The 15,781-nt window shown below is 38.4% G+C and overlaps 1 protein-coding gene across 5 annotated transcripts in view; it reads right to left on the reverse strand.

The window, feature by feature from the left end:
* ARHGEF25 (Rho guanine nucleotide exchange factor 25) overlaps window positions 1–15,781 on the reverse strand; it is a 1,549,554-nt gene that overhangs the window by 322,052 nt on the left and 1,211,721 nt on the right. For all 5 annotated transcript variants that reach the window (XM_044083599.1, XM_044083598.1, XM_044083600.1 and 2 more), the window contains 2 exons: window positions 9,878–9,944; window positions 8,300–8,403 (listed from right to left, as the gene is read on the reverse strand). In XM_044083599.1, the coding sequence (XP_043939534.1) occupies window positions 8,300–8,403; window positions 9,878–9,944 (171 nt within the window). The remainder of the gene's footprint in view (window positions 1–8,299; window positions 8,404–9,877; window positions 9,945–15,781) is intronic.

Genomic DNA, 15,781 nt, shown 5'->3' on the forward strand with positions numbered 1-15,781 from the left:
AGAAGGGAACTTATAAATGTGGAACATGCAAACAATGTCCTGCTATTTTGAATGACCATAGCATATGTATTCCATCTAGAAAATATCTATGCCGGTCAAACGGATATTTTAATTGCAATGCAAAATATGTTGTATATTTAGGCTTTTGCACAAAATGTCAAAGTTTCTATATAGGGAAAACAGAAAGGACTCTAAGGAGAAGAATTTACGAACACTTTTACGATATTTCTAAGAAAAAAGAGACTAATGCTTTCTATAAACATTTTTTGTCCTGCCCAGATATGGAAATTAAGTTTATTGTTTTAGACCAGATAATACCTGACAAGAGAGGGGGTGACTGGGAGACCAATTGGAATATAGGGAGCTCATATGGCAGCTAAGATTAGATGCTGCTAAATGGCCAGGATTAAATGACTATATGAATTTAAGCAGTGTTTTAAAATTAAGAAGGGCTAAGTTATAATATTTAACAAGAGATCATTAGCATTATTATCCACATCAACTTATTTATTATTCATTATGTATTCTTTGTATATAGAATTATAATTAATGCAGTAATATTTTATTATTATTATTTTTATTATTTTTATTGTTTATTGTTGCATTTCATTATATTTCCTATGTTTTTTGCACACTAACAGTGACACAACAATCAATAATTATGAAAGTGGTTTTATGAAACAACACACATAATATTATTTATTTATTTACTCACATATATTATGTGATTTTTAAATGATATTTATGAAAATGTATTTATTGGGATTTTATGAATTTTATATAACATTGTGCTGCTTAGTATTATATTTTTAAACTAGCTAACAATTAACTAAATTTGATTAAGTTTAATTAATGAATCACATGATCTCTATGGATCCATTTAAATAAGACTATTTTGTCCTACACTGTTATCTTGATAAAGCTCAGTATTGCACTGAGCGAAAGCGCTTGAGAAGGATTTGGAGGAAGTTTTTGTTCTGTGTTTAAATAAATGTTTTTTGGAGACTACCTCTAGCTTTTCACTGCCTTGGATCTGTGTCAGGGAGGTATTAACTTGTAGCTGCCTACACAGGTGTCTGTGAGATCGGCTCTGCTTTAGAATTTGGCTGGTAGAGTGCGCCTGCTACTGACTGATCAAAGCCACAGTACTTAAAATGTACACTTGTGATAGCTTTGTATGCAATTCTTGAATTCCACGAGTGACTGAAAATAGGTACTCCTGTTTTACTCTTTCTGACTGAGAGGAAAGTTGCAGCTGAAAGCCATGCTATGTTCTTTTCACATTGTAATTAATTTTAGGTTTCTGAAATATGCAAGATTTGTACATTTTGCTAGCCTCATAGGAGACAGAGCATGAAGAATCTATAAAATTTTGAGGTGCTGTGGTAACTGGTATGAGGCTATTACTGAAAAAGATCTGCGGTCATAAGTTCATAGGTGGTTACTACATTATCGGCATAACAGCCACTTTAAGCCTAGCCAAGCCTGCCACAAATCTACCCAAATATTGCTAGCATGTCAGTACCACAAGGAATTTTACAATTACGATACAGGCTAACACAAGTCAAGCAAAGACTACTTCCACCCATTATGGACATAGATGCCAAACCAGGGGTAAATTTGCTATTTTCCATCCATTGGTCCAGTTTCTGTTTAAACAGGCTTAGTGTTAGGGATGAGCTTTGATTCACATGCTGGGAAACATGTTTCAGAGAAGGGTTGATCTTTGAGACACAAACCTGGCCCTCCAACATGTTCTGCTGATGTTGCAGATGAGGTTTAGGTCCTTAGATCAGGTATTTCTGATACCAATTGTTTTGTGCATGTGCAAAGGATCCATCAGAGTGGGATCAGAGGTTGCTTTGTAGGTTAGTTAGCAGGTCTGTACAGACAGAGTACAGGGATAGAAATTTGAGATTGTTCACATAGGACTTGTTTGTTTACTGCCTGTATTCATTTTATGAGGAACCTCTGTTGTCTCTCAGCCTGTTGCAAGTGCCTGGTCAAGTGCATTCCAAAGAGTGCACTGTACTCAATGACTGGTCCAATAAGAAGTGCGTACAGTAAAACAATGACGTCCATGGACCTGGATGTCATGCCCTTACTTATAAGTTGTGCAATAAAGAATGCTTTTTTCTCCAAAGGAAACACATGGTGGTCAACTGTCAGGTTGCATATTTCAGACACCTAGAGATCCCTGACCACTGGGTTTATTTTTAGGACTGTATTATCAATGTGGCACCAATTGTTTGTCTATTGCAGTCCCTCTTGAAGGTATCTTTGTCTTTTGGGGAGAAAATGACTATGCCTAGTTTGCAATCAGCTGCAGACTTGGTCAGACAGAGGCCCCTGACATTGGCCTGGGCTTCAGAGAAGTAAATGCCAAAAAGGAGGGGTCCCAGCACTGATCCCTGTGGGACTCTGCTAGTGAGATTGGCCTCTCTGTGAAGGTGGATTCCCCAATCCTAAATTTTTGTGTCACATCAGTGATCCAACTTGCTATCCATTGGGTGATTTATGGGTTTATGCCTAAGAGTGAGGTATTAAGTGCAAAGCCAGACATCAGTGGAAAGTTACCAAGTTCCGTACTGGGGGCCACTCTTACTTAACTTTATTTTTTAGCTATCATACTGAGGTAGGAGAGCTTATTTCCTTTTAGCCCAAAGACAGGAACAGGGGTTACTACAGGAGCCAGTGCTCAGTGAAGCCCAAAGTAGACCATATGGTGAACAGATGCCTAGCAGCTAGGATTTAAAGCAATATAGACTGTGAGATTATGCACTTTACAAGTGGAAGACAGGAAAAAACTACTTTGTTGAAGATTTGGACTTAGGAAGGCCAATGAAGGAAAATGACGTGGGTGTAGAGTAAGTCACACAATGCAATTTGAAAAGGCAGTGGTAAATAGTGAATGTACTGAATTACATGGAAAGACTTGATAGACGAAGTATATAATAGAAAACAGAAGGAAAAATGGGATATTATCTGGATGAATTACACTGTTAAGGGTCAAGTGGAATGGTTGAAGCTGAAAAGAGGCACACATTTAGGGTCATAGGTGTGTACTAGGCTGTTGTTAACCTGACAGACAGACAGAGGGACTGAGTTGGGAAAGATGTGCAGCAGATAAGGGTGATAAAGGATAGTGAGGTAAACGTACTCACAAGCAAGGAGAGTGTGTTGAGCAGATGGAAAGAGTACTTTGAGGGGTAGATGAATGAAGAGAATGAGAGGGAGAGAAGGTTGGATGATGTGTGGATAGTGAATCAGGAAGTGAAGCAGATTAGCAAGGAGGAAGTAAGGACAACTATGAAGAGGATGAAGAATGGAAAGGCTGTTGGTCCAGATGACATACCAGTGGAAGCATGGAGGTGCTTAGGAGAAATGGCAGTGGAGTTCTTAACCAGAATGTTTACTGAAATCTTGGAAAGTCAGAGGATGCCTGAGGAGTGGAGAAAAAGTGTTTTGGTGCCTATTTTTAAGAATAAGTATGATGTGCAGAGCTGTAGTAACTAAAGAGGGATAAAACTGATCAGTCACAGCTTGATGTTATGGGAAAGAGTAGTGGAAGCTAAGTTAAGAAGGGAGCAGATGATTAGCGATCAGCAGTATGGTTTCAGGGAAAGAGCACAACAGATGCGATGTTTGCTCTGAGACTGTTGATGGAGAAATATAGAGAAGGTCAGAAGGAGTTGCATTGTGTCTTTGTGGACTTGGAGAAAGCATATGATAGGGTGCCTAGAGAGGAGTTGTGGTATTGTATGAGGAAGTCAGGAGTGGCAGAGAAGTATGTAAGAGTGGTATATTATATGTACAAGGGTAGTGTGACAGTGGTGAAGTCTGCAGTGGGAGTGACAGATCCGTTTAAGGTGGAGGTTTGATTAGATCAGGGATCAGCTCTGAGCCCTTTCTTATTTTGCAATGGTGATGGACAGGTTGACAGACGAGATCAGACAGGAGGCCCCATGGACTATGATGTTTGAAGATGACATTGTGATCTGTAGTGAGAGTAGGAACCAGGTTGAGGAGACCCTGGAGAGGTGGAGATATGCTCTAGAGAGGAGAGGAATGAAGGTCAGCAGGACTAAGACAGAATATGTGTGTGTGTGAATGAGAGGGAGGATAGAGGAATGGTGAGGATGCAGGGAGTAGAGTTGGTGAAGGTGGATGAGTTTATGTACTTGGGATCAACAGTTCAGAGTAATGGTGAGTGTGAAAGAGAGCTGAAGAAGAGAGTACAGGTAGGGTGGAGAAGAGTGTCAGGAGTGATTAGTGACAGACGGGTACAAGTAAGAGTGAAAGGGAAGGTCTACAAGAGGGTAGTGAGACCAGCTATGTTTTATGGGTTGGAGACGGTGGCACTGATAAAAAGGCAGGAGTCAGAGCTGGAAGTGGCAGAGTTAAAGATGTTAAGATTTGCACTGGGTGTGACAAGGATGGACAGGATTAGGAATCAGTATATTAGAGGCTCAAGCTCAGGTTGGACGGTTTGCAGACAAAGTCAGAGAGGCGAGATTGCGTTGGTTTGGACATGTGCTGAGGAGGGATGAAGGGTATATATTGGGAAAAGGATGCTAAGGATGGAGATGCCAGGTAAGAGGAAAAGAGGAAGGCCTAAGATAAGGTTTATGGACGTGGTGAGAGAGGACATGCAGGCGGTTGGTGTGACAGAGCAATATGCAGAGGACAGGGAGAAATGGAAACAGATGATCCGCTGTGGCGACCACTAGTGGGAACAGCCGAAAGAGAAGAAGGTATGTACTAGGCTAATGGCCACTAGGGCCTTTATAAGCCTTGACATACAACCTAAATGTGTCCCACAAGTTATATGTTTTAGACATTTATATAGGGGTGATTTTTTGTTGTGATATGATTTACAGACAGTGTCTGTCCATCAGAGATGTGGGTGCCAGACCAGAGGTGAATTTTCGATTTCCCATCAAATGGTTCAAGTTATAAATAGGGTTAGGGACGGTCTTTGTTTCACATGGATGGGGACCCTGTTTCAGAGAAAGAGACTTCTCTGAGATGCATATCTATCTCTCCAACTTGACCTATTTATGGTGCAAGTTAAATTTAGTTATTTAGATCTAGTAAGTCTAATGCTTTTTTTTTTTTTTTTTTTTTTGCGGATGTGCAAAAGGTTCATCAGAACAGGGTCCAAGGGTGCCTTGTATGCCAGACATAGATCACCTCTCAGTAATCTGTAGGAGACTGAGTATAAATATAGGGCTTTGAGGTGATCCACACAGGACATTTTGTTTATGCCCTGTATTCTTTTTGTAAGGAACCTTTGTGGATGTTCCAGTTGCTGCATGTGTCTGGTTAGGTACATACCAAAAGGGGCATTCCACTCAATGATGGTTCTGGGGAGGGCTGAGTATAGTGGTACAATGACTTCCATGGGCCTAGATGCCATGCACTTACTTATAATTTAAGCAACATAAAAGGATTTCCTTACTACCTTGGGTACATGTAGGTCAAAGGCCAGGTTGCTGTCTACATGTGTTCACAGATCCTTGAGTAGTGGGTCAACTCGTAGGGGTGTTTCACTGCTGACACAGTTTCCTGGGATGGCCAACTTCCCAAAAGGTACTATAACGCATTTCTTTGCACTGAATTTTAAGCCATGGCTTTGGCAGTAGTCATCTGTGTTAGACCCTCTTGTAAGACGTTAGTTTCTTGAAGGGATTCTATGACTTCCCAGTTTGCAATCATTTGCAAACTAGGTCAGCCAGAGGACTTGACGTTAGCCTTGACTTCTGAGAAGTAGTTGCCAAAGAGGAGTTGCAAACTTGAGCCAGCGCCACCTTTAGTCCCTGTCTGTACAGCTACTGGTCTAAAAGTCTGGAAGGCAGTGAAATCTTGCACTGCTGGGGTACTCTCTGCAGCTTTAAACCATGTCTCTGTAACTGCACAGACCTCTATATTCTCTAGGGGGAGGAGGGCTTGGAGGGAGTTTAGCTTTTTCTTTAGGCTCCCAGCATCCAGCAGTAACACCTTGAGGTTCAGTTGAGTTGACTTTGCTATGTTGGTAGGTTTGTCAATTTGGCATTGCCTAAAAAAGGCTCTATGGGGAAGGATAAAGTTTTAGCCAGCATTCAAAAGCCTAGAAGGGACAGGTGCAGACCATCCCTGGCAACGCAACATGGTTTGTTAACCATGTCTTCCCGTGCTGACAAATATTGGATCCCCTTGAAATGACACCAGAAACTCATCCAATTGTTAAAATGGTACTGTGGCATCAATATTAATATCGATATCAACAAATAATATTAATAATAAATATTAAGATCATTAATATATTACAAAATATTAAGATATTAACATCAAATAATTTTAATCATTAAAGCAATTACCCTTTGTGCAATGAGCTATACCTTAGTTAAAGTATTGTAATGTGCAAAACACCATATCCTAGTGTGAGTGGTAATTAACACGAAAGGCTCCTCCTTTCATGTCACTACTATATGTGGTATCAGACTCATTTAATACATTGGATATCGTCAACCGTGTACCTATGTCAGCTGTTGCTGCTATATATGTGGGGAAACATAAGTGAATATAGTATCTGTCATATCTAATTATGTAACACGTGCTTGGTCTACATTGCATCTATGTTTATCTGTGCAACTGTAACAGAAGGCATGATCAATAAAGTATTTCTGATTCTGATCATTCTTGATGAAGGTAATATGCTGCTCAATGCTAGTCTCATACCACCCTGAGACACGTAGTCAGAGAGATCTACGCTGCCCCTCTTCATATAGTCTAGGGAGGTATGGCTCAGGTCATTTACACCTACGTGAACCATGATGGAATCATACTGGTACCTGTGGTGCAGTGATTTGAGTGCATGTGTAATTTTGCAGATCGTGGCTTCAGATAGGCAACTAACCATTATCCTCTCCTTTTTCAGCCTGGTTAAAGGGGCATCAGTATATTTTACAATGGAGTCCTCTATAATTAGAATCTTGGGAAGTGTGTTTGTTTGCCCTATAGGTTTTATATTTGGGGGTTCTACTGACTGTGGCTGTATGTGTGTACATTCCTAGGTGTTGCTTTGGTTGAGTGCTTTTGGGTTTGCTGAGGATAATCTTTGCTAATGGGAGCTTAAGGAGGTCTTTTTGTTTAGGAAGACTGCATTTAAGTGCCTCAGCATATGTTGGTCTATGTGTGTGTTGTGTGCTATGTGTGGGGAATACTGTGTGTGTGGTTTTGACAACATGATGTGTGTGTTTATGTGAGAGTTTAGCCTCCAGTGACATTGTGCATGTACATTTCTTGCATACTGTATATGATACTTTAAGGATTAAACGGTTGTCAGTAAACATGAGGCAATTGCTACATTGTCTCAAGATACCCATATCCACCAGGCTGGCTGCAGAGAAATTAGGAAATTGCATACCCATGTTGTCCAGTCCCCTACTTGGTGAATTACAAGGATGAGTTAACAGAAGACTATTAAGGGTGCTTTTTATGAGAGGAGGGTTGTAGGCAGACTCAGCTATAATTGCTACATTTAACAGTACTGCCACTCAATGTACAACTAGCTGCTCTAAGCTTGTCACTGTGCAAGGTATTTGCTCTATATTTACTGCTTTACAGGGTACAGCTTTATGGGCAGTTCTAAAGGGAACAAAAAAAGAGGACATGGATGTCAGCTGGAAGGGGAGCAAATTAAAGACTGACTTACAGAAATAGTGCTTTGGAGAAAAAGTAATAGGCTGTAGAATGTTCTGCCACATGCAGTGGTACAGTGAAGGGATTCAGTGATGTCAGAAGCAAATAAAATACGGGATAGTTAGGGGTAGGGAATGGGTAGCTACACTGGGGTGAAATGCAACAGTTGGCTGAGCTTAGTGCTTTTGCCACATTACATCTGCCTTGCTTTATTATTTTAGGTCATCAATTATTCTGCTCTAACAAACCAGACTTCAAAATACTGTATCAGTGCAAAATCATTTTGTGCCCCAGGATGGCTCAAAGCATACTGTATATAATTGCAGATACATCACCTGTTTCACAGCCTGTTACAACATCTAACCAAAACTTTCTGTTTATTATTCGACCTTGTAATACGAGCCTACTCATTTTTTTTAAACTTTTTCTTTAACCATTTTTATACTCCTTTCACATGCACACACAGTGGTATTCATTTTAATAAAAATAATTGTTAACTATTCAGTCTATTACAACGAAGCATAAGCCATCAGCCCATTTTGCTGTCTGACAGTGTCTTTCACCAGACCAAATTTATGTTCACACTGTCAGCCTTTACATGTGCTGTATTACTTACTCCTTATGCCAGTCATAGATCTGATGGATGTTCCCAAACACAATCTTATCCTTTCCTTTCATATCCTCTGGAATGCCCTTCTTATTCATGGTTGCCATGTAACCCTGCAGAAAGAAAAAAGAAAGATGAAGAAAAACAGAGGAATTCATAACTAATATTGGAATAAATGTCTTATGTATGTAACATGGACCACAGGGACAGTTTTAGCTCAATTACATTTATGGCAATAGAATACTCACTTCATAACCAAAGAGTAACCTGCTACAATTTCCAAACAACAATGTAACAATGTTCAATTCCAACAACAAGGCTTTACACATAAATTAATGCTAAGAAAAATAATTAAGAACAATGGAAAGTCTGTTAAATTAATTTATCCTATCCCAGACTTGACCTGAAAGAAAAATCCCAAAACACTCATGAAATACTGACTACATAACTAAGACCACTGACATGGGTGCTCCTTCTAGCAGACACAGACGCAGATTTTTACAGATGGCCCTGCTTTGATCTAAGTTTTGTAGACTAGTTTTGAAGCAAAGATGGCTTGGGGAAACAGAGACAGTTTTTTTCTTTGTTTTAAACCAACAGCTTTAAGATACACAGAAAGACCTACAAAAAATTAACAGCTCAGACAGTGTGCTTGGATTTGTTTCCAGTTAACTTGAATTCCTACTGTATGACATTTCAGGCATTACTTTGAGGAATTTAACATTAAGTGAATGTTCCCAGCCAAACATAGTACAAAACTTTTCTGTAAATAGCATGTTATTAGTTCTGTGTTTCTCCCATAATAAATCCTGGTCAATGAAAAAAGCTTTAGCCAGAGTGGTACACTTGAGAATGGAAAAGTCTGGCTATGTTAAAAATGCACATTAACTACTGCAGCATGTCAGACAGAATATTAGGAATACTGCTGACACTGCTTTCACTTTAGATGGTCATACTTACACTTCTAATGCATCAAAAGTGCCTGTCCTACACTCATAATTTGCATAATACATAGGAGCTATCTGCAACTACAGTACTGTTTTGGCCAGTTTTAATAAATTTCCACTTTATCATGTTATATCATGCTCCAAGCTACATGCCACTACTTTATCAATTTATGTCATGCTGTAAGCTGCATGCCACCACTTTATCATGTTATATCGTGCTCTAAGCTAAATGCCACTACTTTATCATGTTATATCATGCTCTAAGCTACATGCCACCACTTTATCATGTTATATCATGCTCTAAGTTACATGCCACCACTTTATCATGTTATATCATGTTATAAGCTACATGCTACCACTTTATCATGTCATATCATGTTCTAAGCTACATGCTACCACTTTATCATGTCATATCATGCTCTAAGCTACATGCCACCACTTTATCATGTTATATCATGCCCTATGTTACATGCCACCACTTGATCATGTTATATCATGCTCTAAGCTACATGCCACCACTTTATCATATTATATCATGCTCTACGTTACATGTCACCATGCTATCATGTTATATCATGCTCTAAGCTACATGCCACCACTTTTTCATGTTATATCATGCTCTAAGTTACATAGCACGTACCTCAACGATATGACCCAAATCAATGATGTAGAGCTTTTCGGTTTCGACTAATTCCCTGAGAACATACCTGCCAGTAAGAGAGAGAAAAACATGATAAAAAGGATCAATTTCATTTAAAGGATGTTACTGCTAAACATTGTACAGCTCTATATTATAAAACCACCGTTTGGCTTCAGTGGCATTGCTTTTAAAATGTAAGAATGTACTTAAGCACCATTGCCATTATTGTTGCGAGCTCTACTGTTATCATTCAACATTGCATTTTAGCAAAATAAGTATGAATTATTTGAGTCTGCAAAAAAGTCTCATTCTACAGTGTATTATAGAACCTGCAGTTTATGCTAGTGTAAAGCACTTTTACATCTGCAAGGTAAGAAGCATCACCAAAGTAGGTTTTACATACAGACACACTCTCACATACATGGGTGTGTGTGTGTGTGTGTGTGTGTGCGCGCGCATGTGTATATATATATATATATATATATATATATATATATATATATATATAGTTGACTATCAAATGACTGAAAATCAAAAGACTGAATCCCAAAATGACTGAAAATTCAAAATACTGAATGATGGAATTTGCCTCTTCTCCACTGTTGTGCAATCTCTCTGGTTGACTTCTGTTTAATCAACTGTATTTGGTTGACTAAACAGATGGTCAACAGGTGTGTGAGACTGCACAAATCTCAAGGTTGGTTAATATGCCCTTTCCACAATATTGTGTGAAGCTGAAGTTCGTACATGTAATTGGCAGGGGGGATGGAGGCAGAGCCTCTCCACATGGGCTTGCATGGAGGCTTGCCCCCTGCAAAAAAACAATGTTTTTTTCTTCAGTCTAAATTTTTGCACACACCGAGGTTGCTGCTCAGTGTATCCTTAGTCATGTGTGAACTTTGGCGTTGTCAGCATTGTACAGCTGATGTTTGACAGGTCGATCTATAGGTGTCTCAACATCAATATACCCGTCAGTGTGTGTGTGTGTGTGTGTGTGTGTGTGTGTGTGTGTGTGTGTGTGTGTGTGTGTGTGTATACTTGAGAAAAAGGAACTAAAGTAGAAAATTCACCTAAAAGCTTACTGGCACCCAGGACTGAATACAAACTGTTCCATCAAATCTGCATTTGAACTTAGAAAACTGGACCATAATCTTAGTTACTGACAGAGTATTTTTTGTTAAATTCTTTTATTGTATTTTTAATTAGTATTATATTCACACTGGTTGACTACTGCAGGACCACATAGGAAAAATCAGGTAAATTAACATCATAGATTTAGTAGTACTTTTAAATTTACATGTAACACTGCCTTCTAAAACAGAGTTCTCTCATTTCAAATTCTAGTACATTTGTCAAGAATAGTATTACTAGAACAGGACCACATAGGAAAAATCAGGCAACATCATGGACTTAGCACTTTTAAATTTATATGTAACACTGCCTTCTAAAACAGAGTTCTCTCACTTCAAATTCCAATACATTTGACGGGAACAGTAGTACTAGTTTCCTGCATTTATTATTTCAATGGAGACCCAAGGAAAAAAGCTCCAAATTACAATACAACACAATACAGTTTGTGAAAACATTCAAAAGAAAACATACACATTATAGGAAGTACAAATTTTAGACAAAACTAGAATAAAAAGAAAAATAAGTAAATTACAATGCTTAGTAAAAAAGAAATGTTTTGTAGTAATTACAGGCAAAACTACAGATCAGTATACGCATTTGAGGCTACTGATACTGTGTAGGAAGATGTATGTTGGGGAGAGACAATATAGCTATTGCTGCTGTCTTCAGAGAGCAGCAGATTATTAGTAAGAGTGGGAAGGGGTCATAGGTTACAAAAGGAGTCAATGAAAACAGCTTAGGCAGCAATAAAAGAGATAGCAAAGAGGGGGGATTAAGTGGGATCTAGGCAAAGGCAGGTACTGGTATTTAGGAGGAAATTTTCGAGTTCTGATTTAAAGAGATTTGTGCTAGTAATGGGTCTGATGCAAGGATGGAGCTTGTTCCAAGCCTGGGATATACTGTTTTTGTAAAGAAGTTTTCCAATATTTTTGTTAGGTTTGTATATATCAAGTAGGTTCTGGTCTGAGCTACGGAGAGTATGGGAGGGGTGTATATGGAAATTAGACAGGAGAGAGGGATATTCTAAGGGATTACAGAGTAGAGAGAGTATGAGTTGCAACTGGGAGAGAAGCAGGTGTTGGGAGAAATCCAGCCAGTGAAGTTGTTTTAATGCAGGCAAAGATGTGATTTGTAAGGCTGGTTACTGGCAAATATTGCAACACTGTAATAGGTATAACAGAATTAAGCTAAAAGGGTGGATTGTAGATTTGCAAAAATAGGGGAGGTGTATAGGAGGCAAGGAAGGAGGAAAGCCTGAGCTATAGCTTGGAGTCAGGGCTAGGTATTTGTTATGTCTGTATAGTAAACAGAGTTTCTGATTTGTCTTTTTGATACAGTGTTGTATATGGGTAACAAATTTCAATTGGTCATTGATTATAATACCAAGGACGTTTGTATGTGGGTCTGGTTGAATGATGGTGTTAAGACAAGAAATGGTGAAGGTTGTTTTGAGTTGACAGAGGAATTTGGAAGAAAAAGTAGAAATTTTGTTTTCTTGGAGTTAAGTATTAGTTGGTTATGAATTAGCCATTTTTCTACAGAGAATTAAGTTACACAATATTTTAATACTGGTTTACATCTTGCTAAATATGTAAATTTTTCTGGTCTTGTAATCAAGTCTGTCATGTACACATATTTTTTATTTAGTGGAGTTAACCACATGAATGCACTTGATGCCATTGTACTGTTCTACACTGATCTGGTGAAGCCTCAACTATTTATTGGTAGTTCGCTGAAAGTGCTTTAGACTCCTTAGTTTATTATTCTGTTCCTTTTTCTTTACTTGCATCACTTTCAATAACAGCAGTAAACTGATGATGTTTCTCAGGATCACAACATACATTTTACTTCATCTCAGCATAGTCACCCTCCTATAATCGTATCTCTAAGTTTGTGTAAAAACCTCCCTAGTCTCACGTTTATGTGGCCTGAAGCAATGCTGCTTTCCTGCCCTGATTAAGTGCACCATTTCCTATTAATTGGCCTTAGTGTTACGCATTTAGTTCAGGTCTTTTTTCAACAAAGATTCGCACATATGTGATATACTTCCCATCATAGACTCAGCTTGTGTTAGTTAAAACCTGTAACATCTGCACTGTTTTAGTATGTAAGACTAATTGCAGTGGACCTACCTTTACATTATACCTAATGTTTCTTTGTACTGTATTCAGAATCTATGAATTATTTTCTACTTGCTTCAATTACAGACAGATTAATACCTTGCTTATACTTAATAATCATGTATATTCAGTATACTGCCAGGGACTAGACAGTCCATACAGTATACTGCCAAGGACTAGACAGTCCGTACAGTATACTGCCAAGGCTAGATAGTCCAAACAGTATACTGCCAAGGGCTAGACAGTCCATACAGTATACTGCCAAGGACTAGACAGTCCATACAGTATACTGCCAAGGACTAGACATCCCATAAAGTATACTGCCAAGGACTAGACAGTCCGTACAGTAGACAGTCTGTACAGTATACTACCAAGTCCTAGACAGTCCATACAGCTACATATTCTTCCACTCTCCCTATATATCTCTGCAAAGGGTTTCTGCAACAGGCACTGGTACTAGATAAACTTACTCGAGGCTCACTGACTCCCATGCTGGGAACTACCCTTTGTTTTACAGGGATTACTACTGAGGCAAGTAGGACTTATGACATGTTACTGACAGCCTCTTATAATGTACCTATTTTGACAGAATTTAGATGGAACAAACTGAAACAGAAGTCAGTTATCTTTTCCTCATTTAATCCTGTTTGGATACAAGATAGGTGCTCCCAGTGACAGGTTCAGCCAGATTACGCTGACTAGCTGCAGTTATGATCACAGTACTATACTTTAGGATTTTAATTTGACTGGTTGTCACATATTTTTCAGTACTGGTTGCCCCATATAAATATGGCAAATAGCACTGACATATGACATCACAGATACAATGAAGTAGTAATAGTTATATACACTCAGGGACAACATTTTTATAAAGCGTTTATATCAATTAGGCACTAGCCACATAGGGTAGTGTTAGAAAAATATGTATTAGTAATATGCATGCTTAATGCTTAGTGCATTCAAGGTTTAAAAGGGTTAATACATTTATTCTGTTCACACTGCATGAATCTGCATAGCTATTAGAAACTTAACAAGAAGCATTTGATTTCTGCTAATGTCAGCAAATAACAAGAAGTGTTTCATTTCTACTAGTGTCATGAGACTTAACAAAAAGTTATTGATGTTCTGCTTATGCCATGAGAAAGTACACAGCTGTTAGAAGCTTTGATAAGGAGCACAATGGATGCTTGAAAGTATAAACTGTAGTCAGTATTACTTGTACCTAAGCTAGAAATGTACCTTGAATCTAGGCAAAATGTAACACATATATTAGAACTGCACAATTGAAGAATTGAAAGTTTGTGGTGGCTAAAATAAGCCCCAAGGCCAGGTTGTTTTCCTCAAATGTTTTGTAAATCAGCAGTTATTCTCAACTAGTCAGCAATTAGTCTAGTAACATTTTCTGTAGAACAATACAGAAAGCTGTGTCTAACTATGTCAGCAATAGAAGTAACATTTCTGTGTAACATGGAAAGAACTGTATAAAAATGCCATACTAATTATTAATGTCCAGACAAATCATTCTGCCTGCATGCTTTGTCTCCTTGCTGCAAGTTAATAAAGGGTGCCTTACTTGAACCTTACGTGAATTGGTCTTTGAAGTTTTTTCCTTTGACAGTAGGAATACAGCACATACGTTATATCCTATTAGCTACAAGTAGGAGTAGATATGCAGAACAGACACGAAAAATGAGACCTATGCTATTGTAGCCTGGATAAACAGCCTTTGACATACATTTATGACCCCAGCTCGAATAAATTAATAATTATCTCTGTGTTAGAGCAGATAAATACTGCATATCATGTCAACTGGATTTAGATCTGATGAAGCTCATTTCACGGCAAAAGTGCTCATCTATTTGTTTATCAATAAAGAAATTTTGATTTCTATAGAAGTTGTAATTGCTTGACTACTCAGAAGTCACAACCGGATTTTTCTACACTGCATGGTTCTTTTTTCCTGATTATTTTAGGATTCTCAGCCAGCAACTTTGTTGTTCACAAGTACCATTTTTTTCCTGTGATCTACTGTTTTTCCTTATGGGAGGGTGACATCTTACCCCCCCAACCCAAAGCTGGCAAACTAATGTGCCTCAACACAAGGATCTGTGCTTTATACATACATATATATTCATGCTTTACACATACATACACATATATATATATATATATATATATATATATATATATATTAAAGCCCTGCACAAACTCTGCTGATAACATTCCTGCCAAACTTCTTAAACTCTCTGCAGACTCAGTGGCATATCCCATAAGCATTCTGATTAACAGATCTATCCAGGAATCCTATGTCACTACTGTATGGAAAAAAGCTATAATATTACCTCTCCCTAAAGGTGGCCCCTCTACCGACATCTCTAACTTCCGTCCCACTGCTATACTTTCTCCTGTCTCCAAAATCCTAGAAACATGGATTCAGAAACAACTTTCAGATTTCTTTCTACAACACAACATTCTATCCCCCACATAGCATGGGTTCTGCCTAGGACATGGCACCTCCACTGCTCTCATTTCCTTCTTAGATACAGTCAACAAAGCCTAGCACAAAGGAAATATTGTGTCAGGTCTTTTTCTAGACTAATCAAAAGCATTTAACATTATCTCCCACACCATCCTCCTCTTTCAGCTCTCTAGT

The sequence above is a fragment of the Protopterus annectens genome, chromosome 9.part0, assembly GCF_019279795.1.
Source record: "Protopterus annectens isolate FY-2018-M chromosome 9.part0, PAN1.0, whole genome shotgun sequence".
In the NCBI taxonomy this organism is placed as follows: Eukaryota; Metazoa; Chordata; order Ceratodontiformes; family Protopteridae; genus Protopterus; species Protopterus annectens.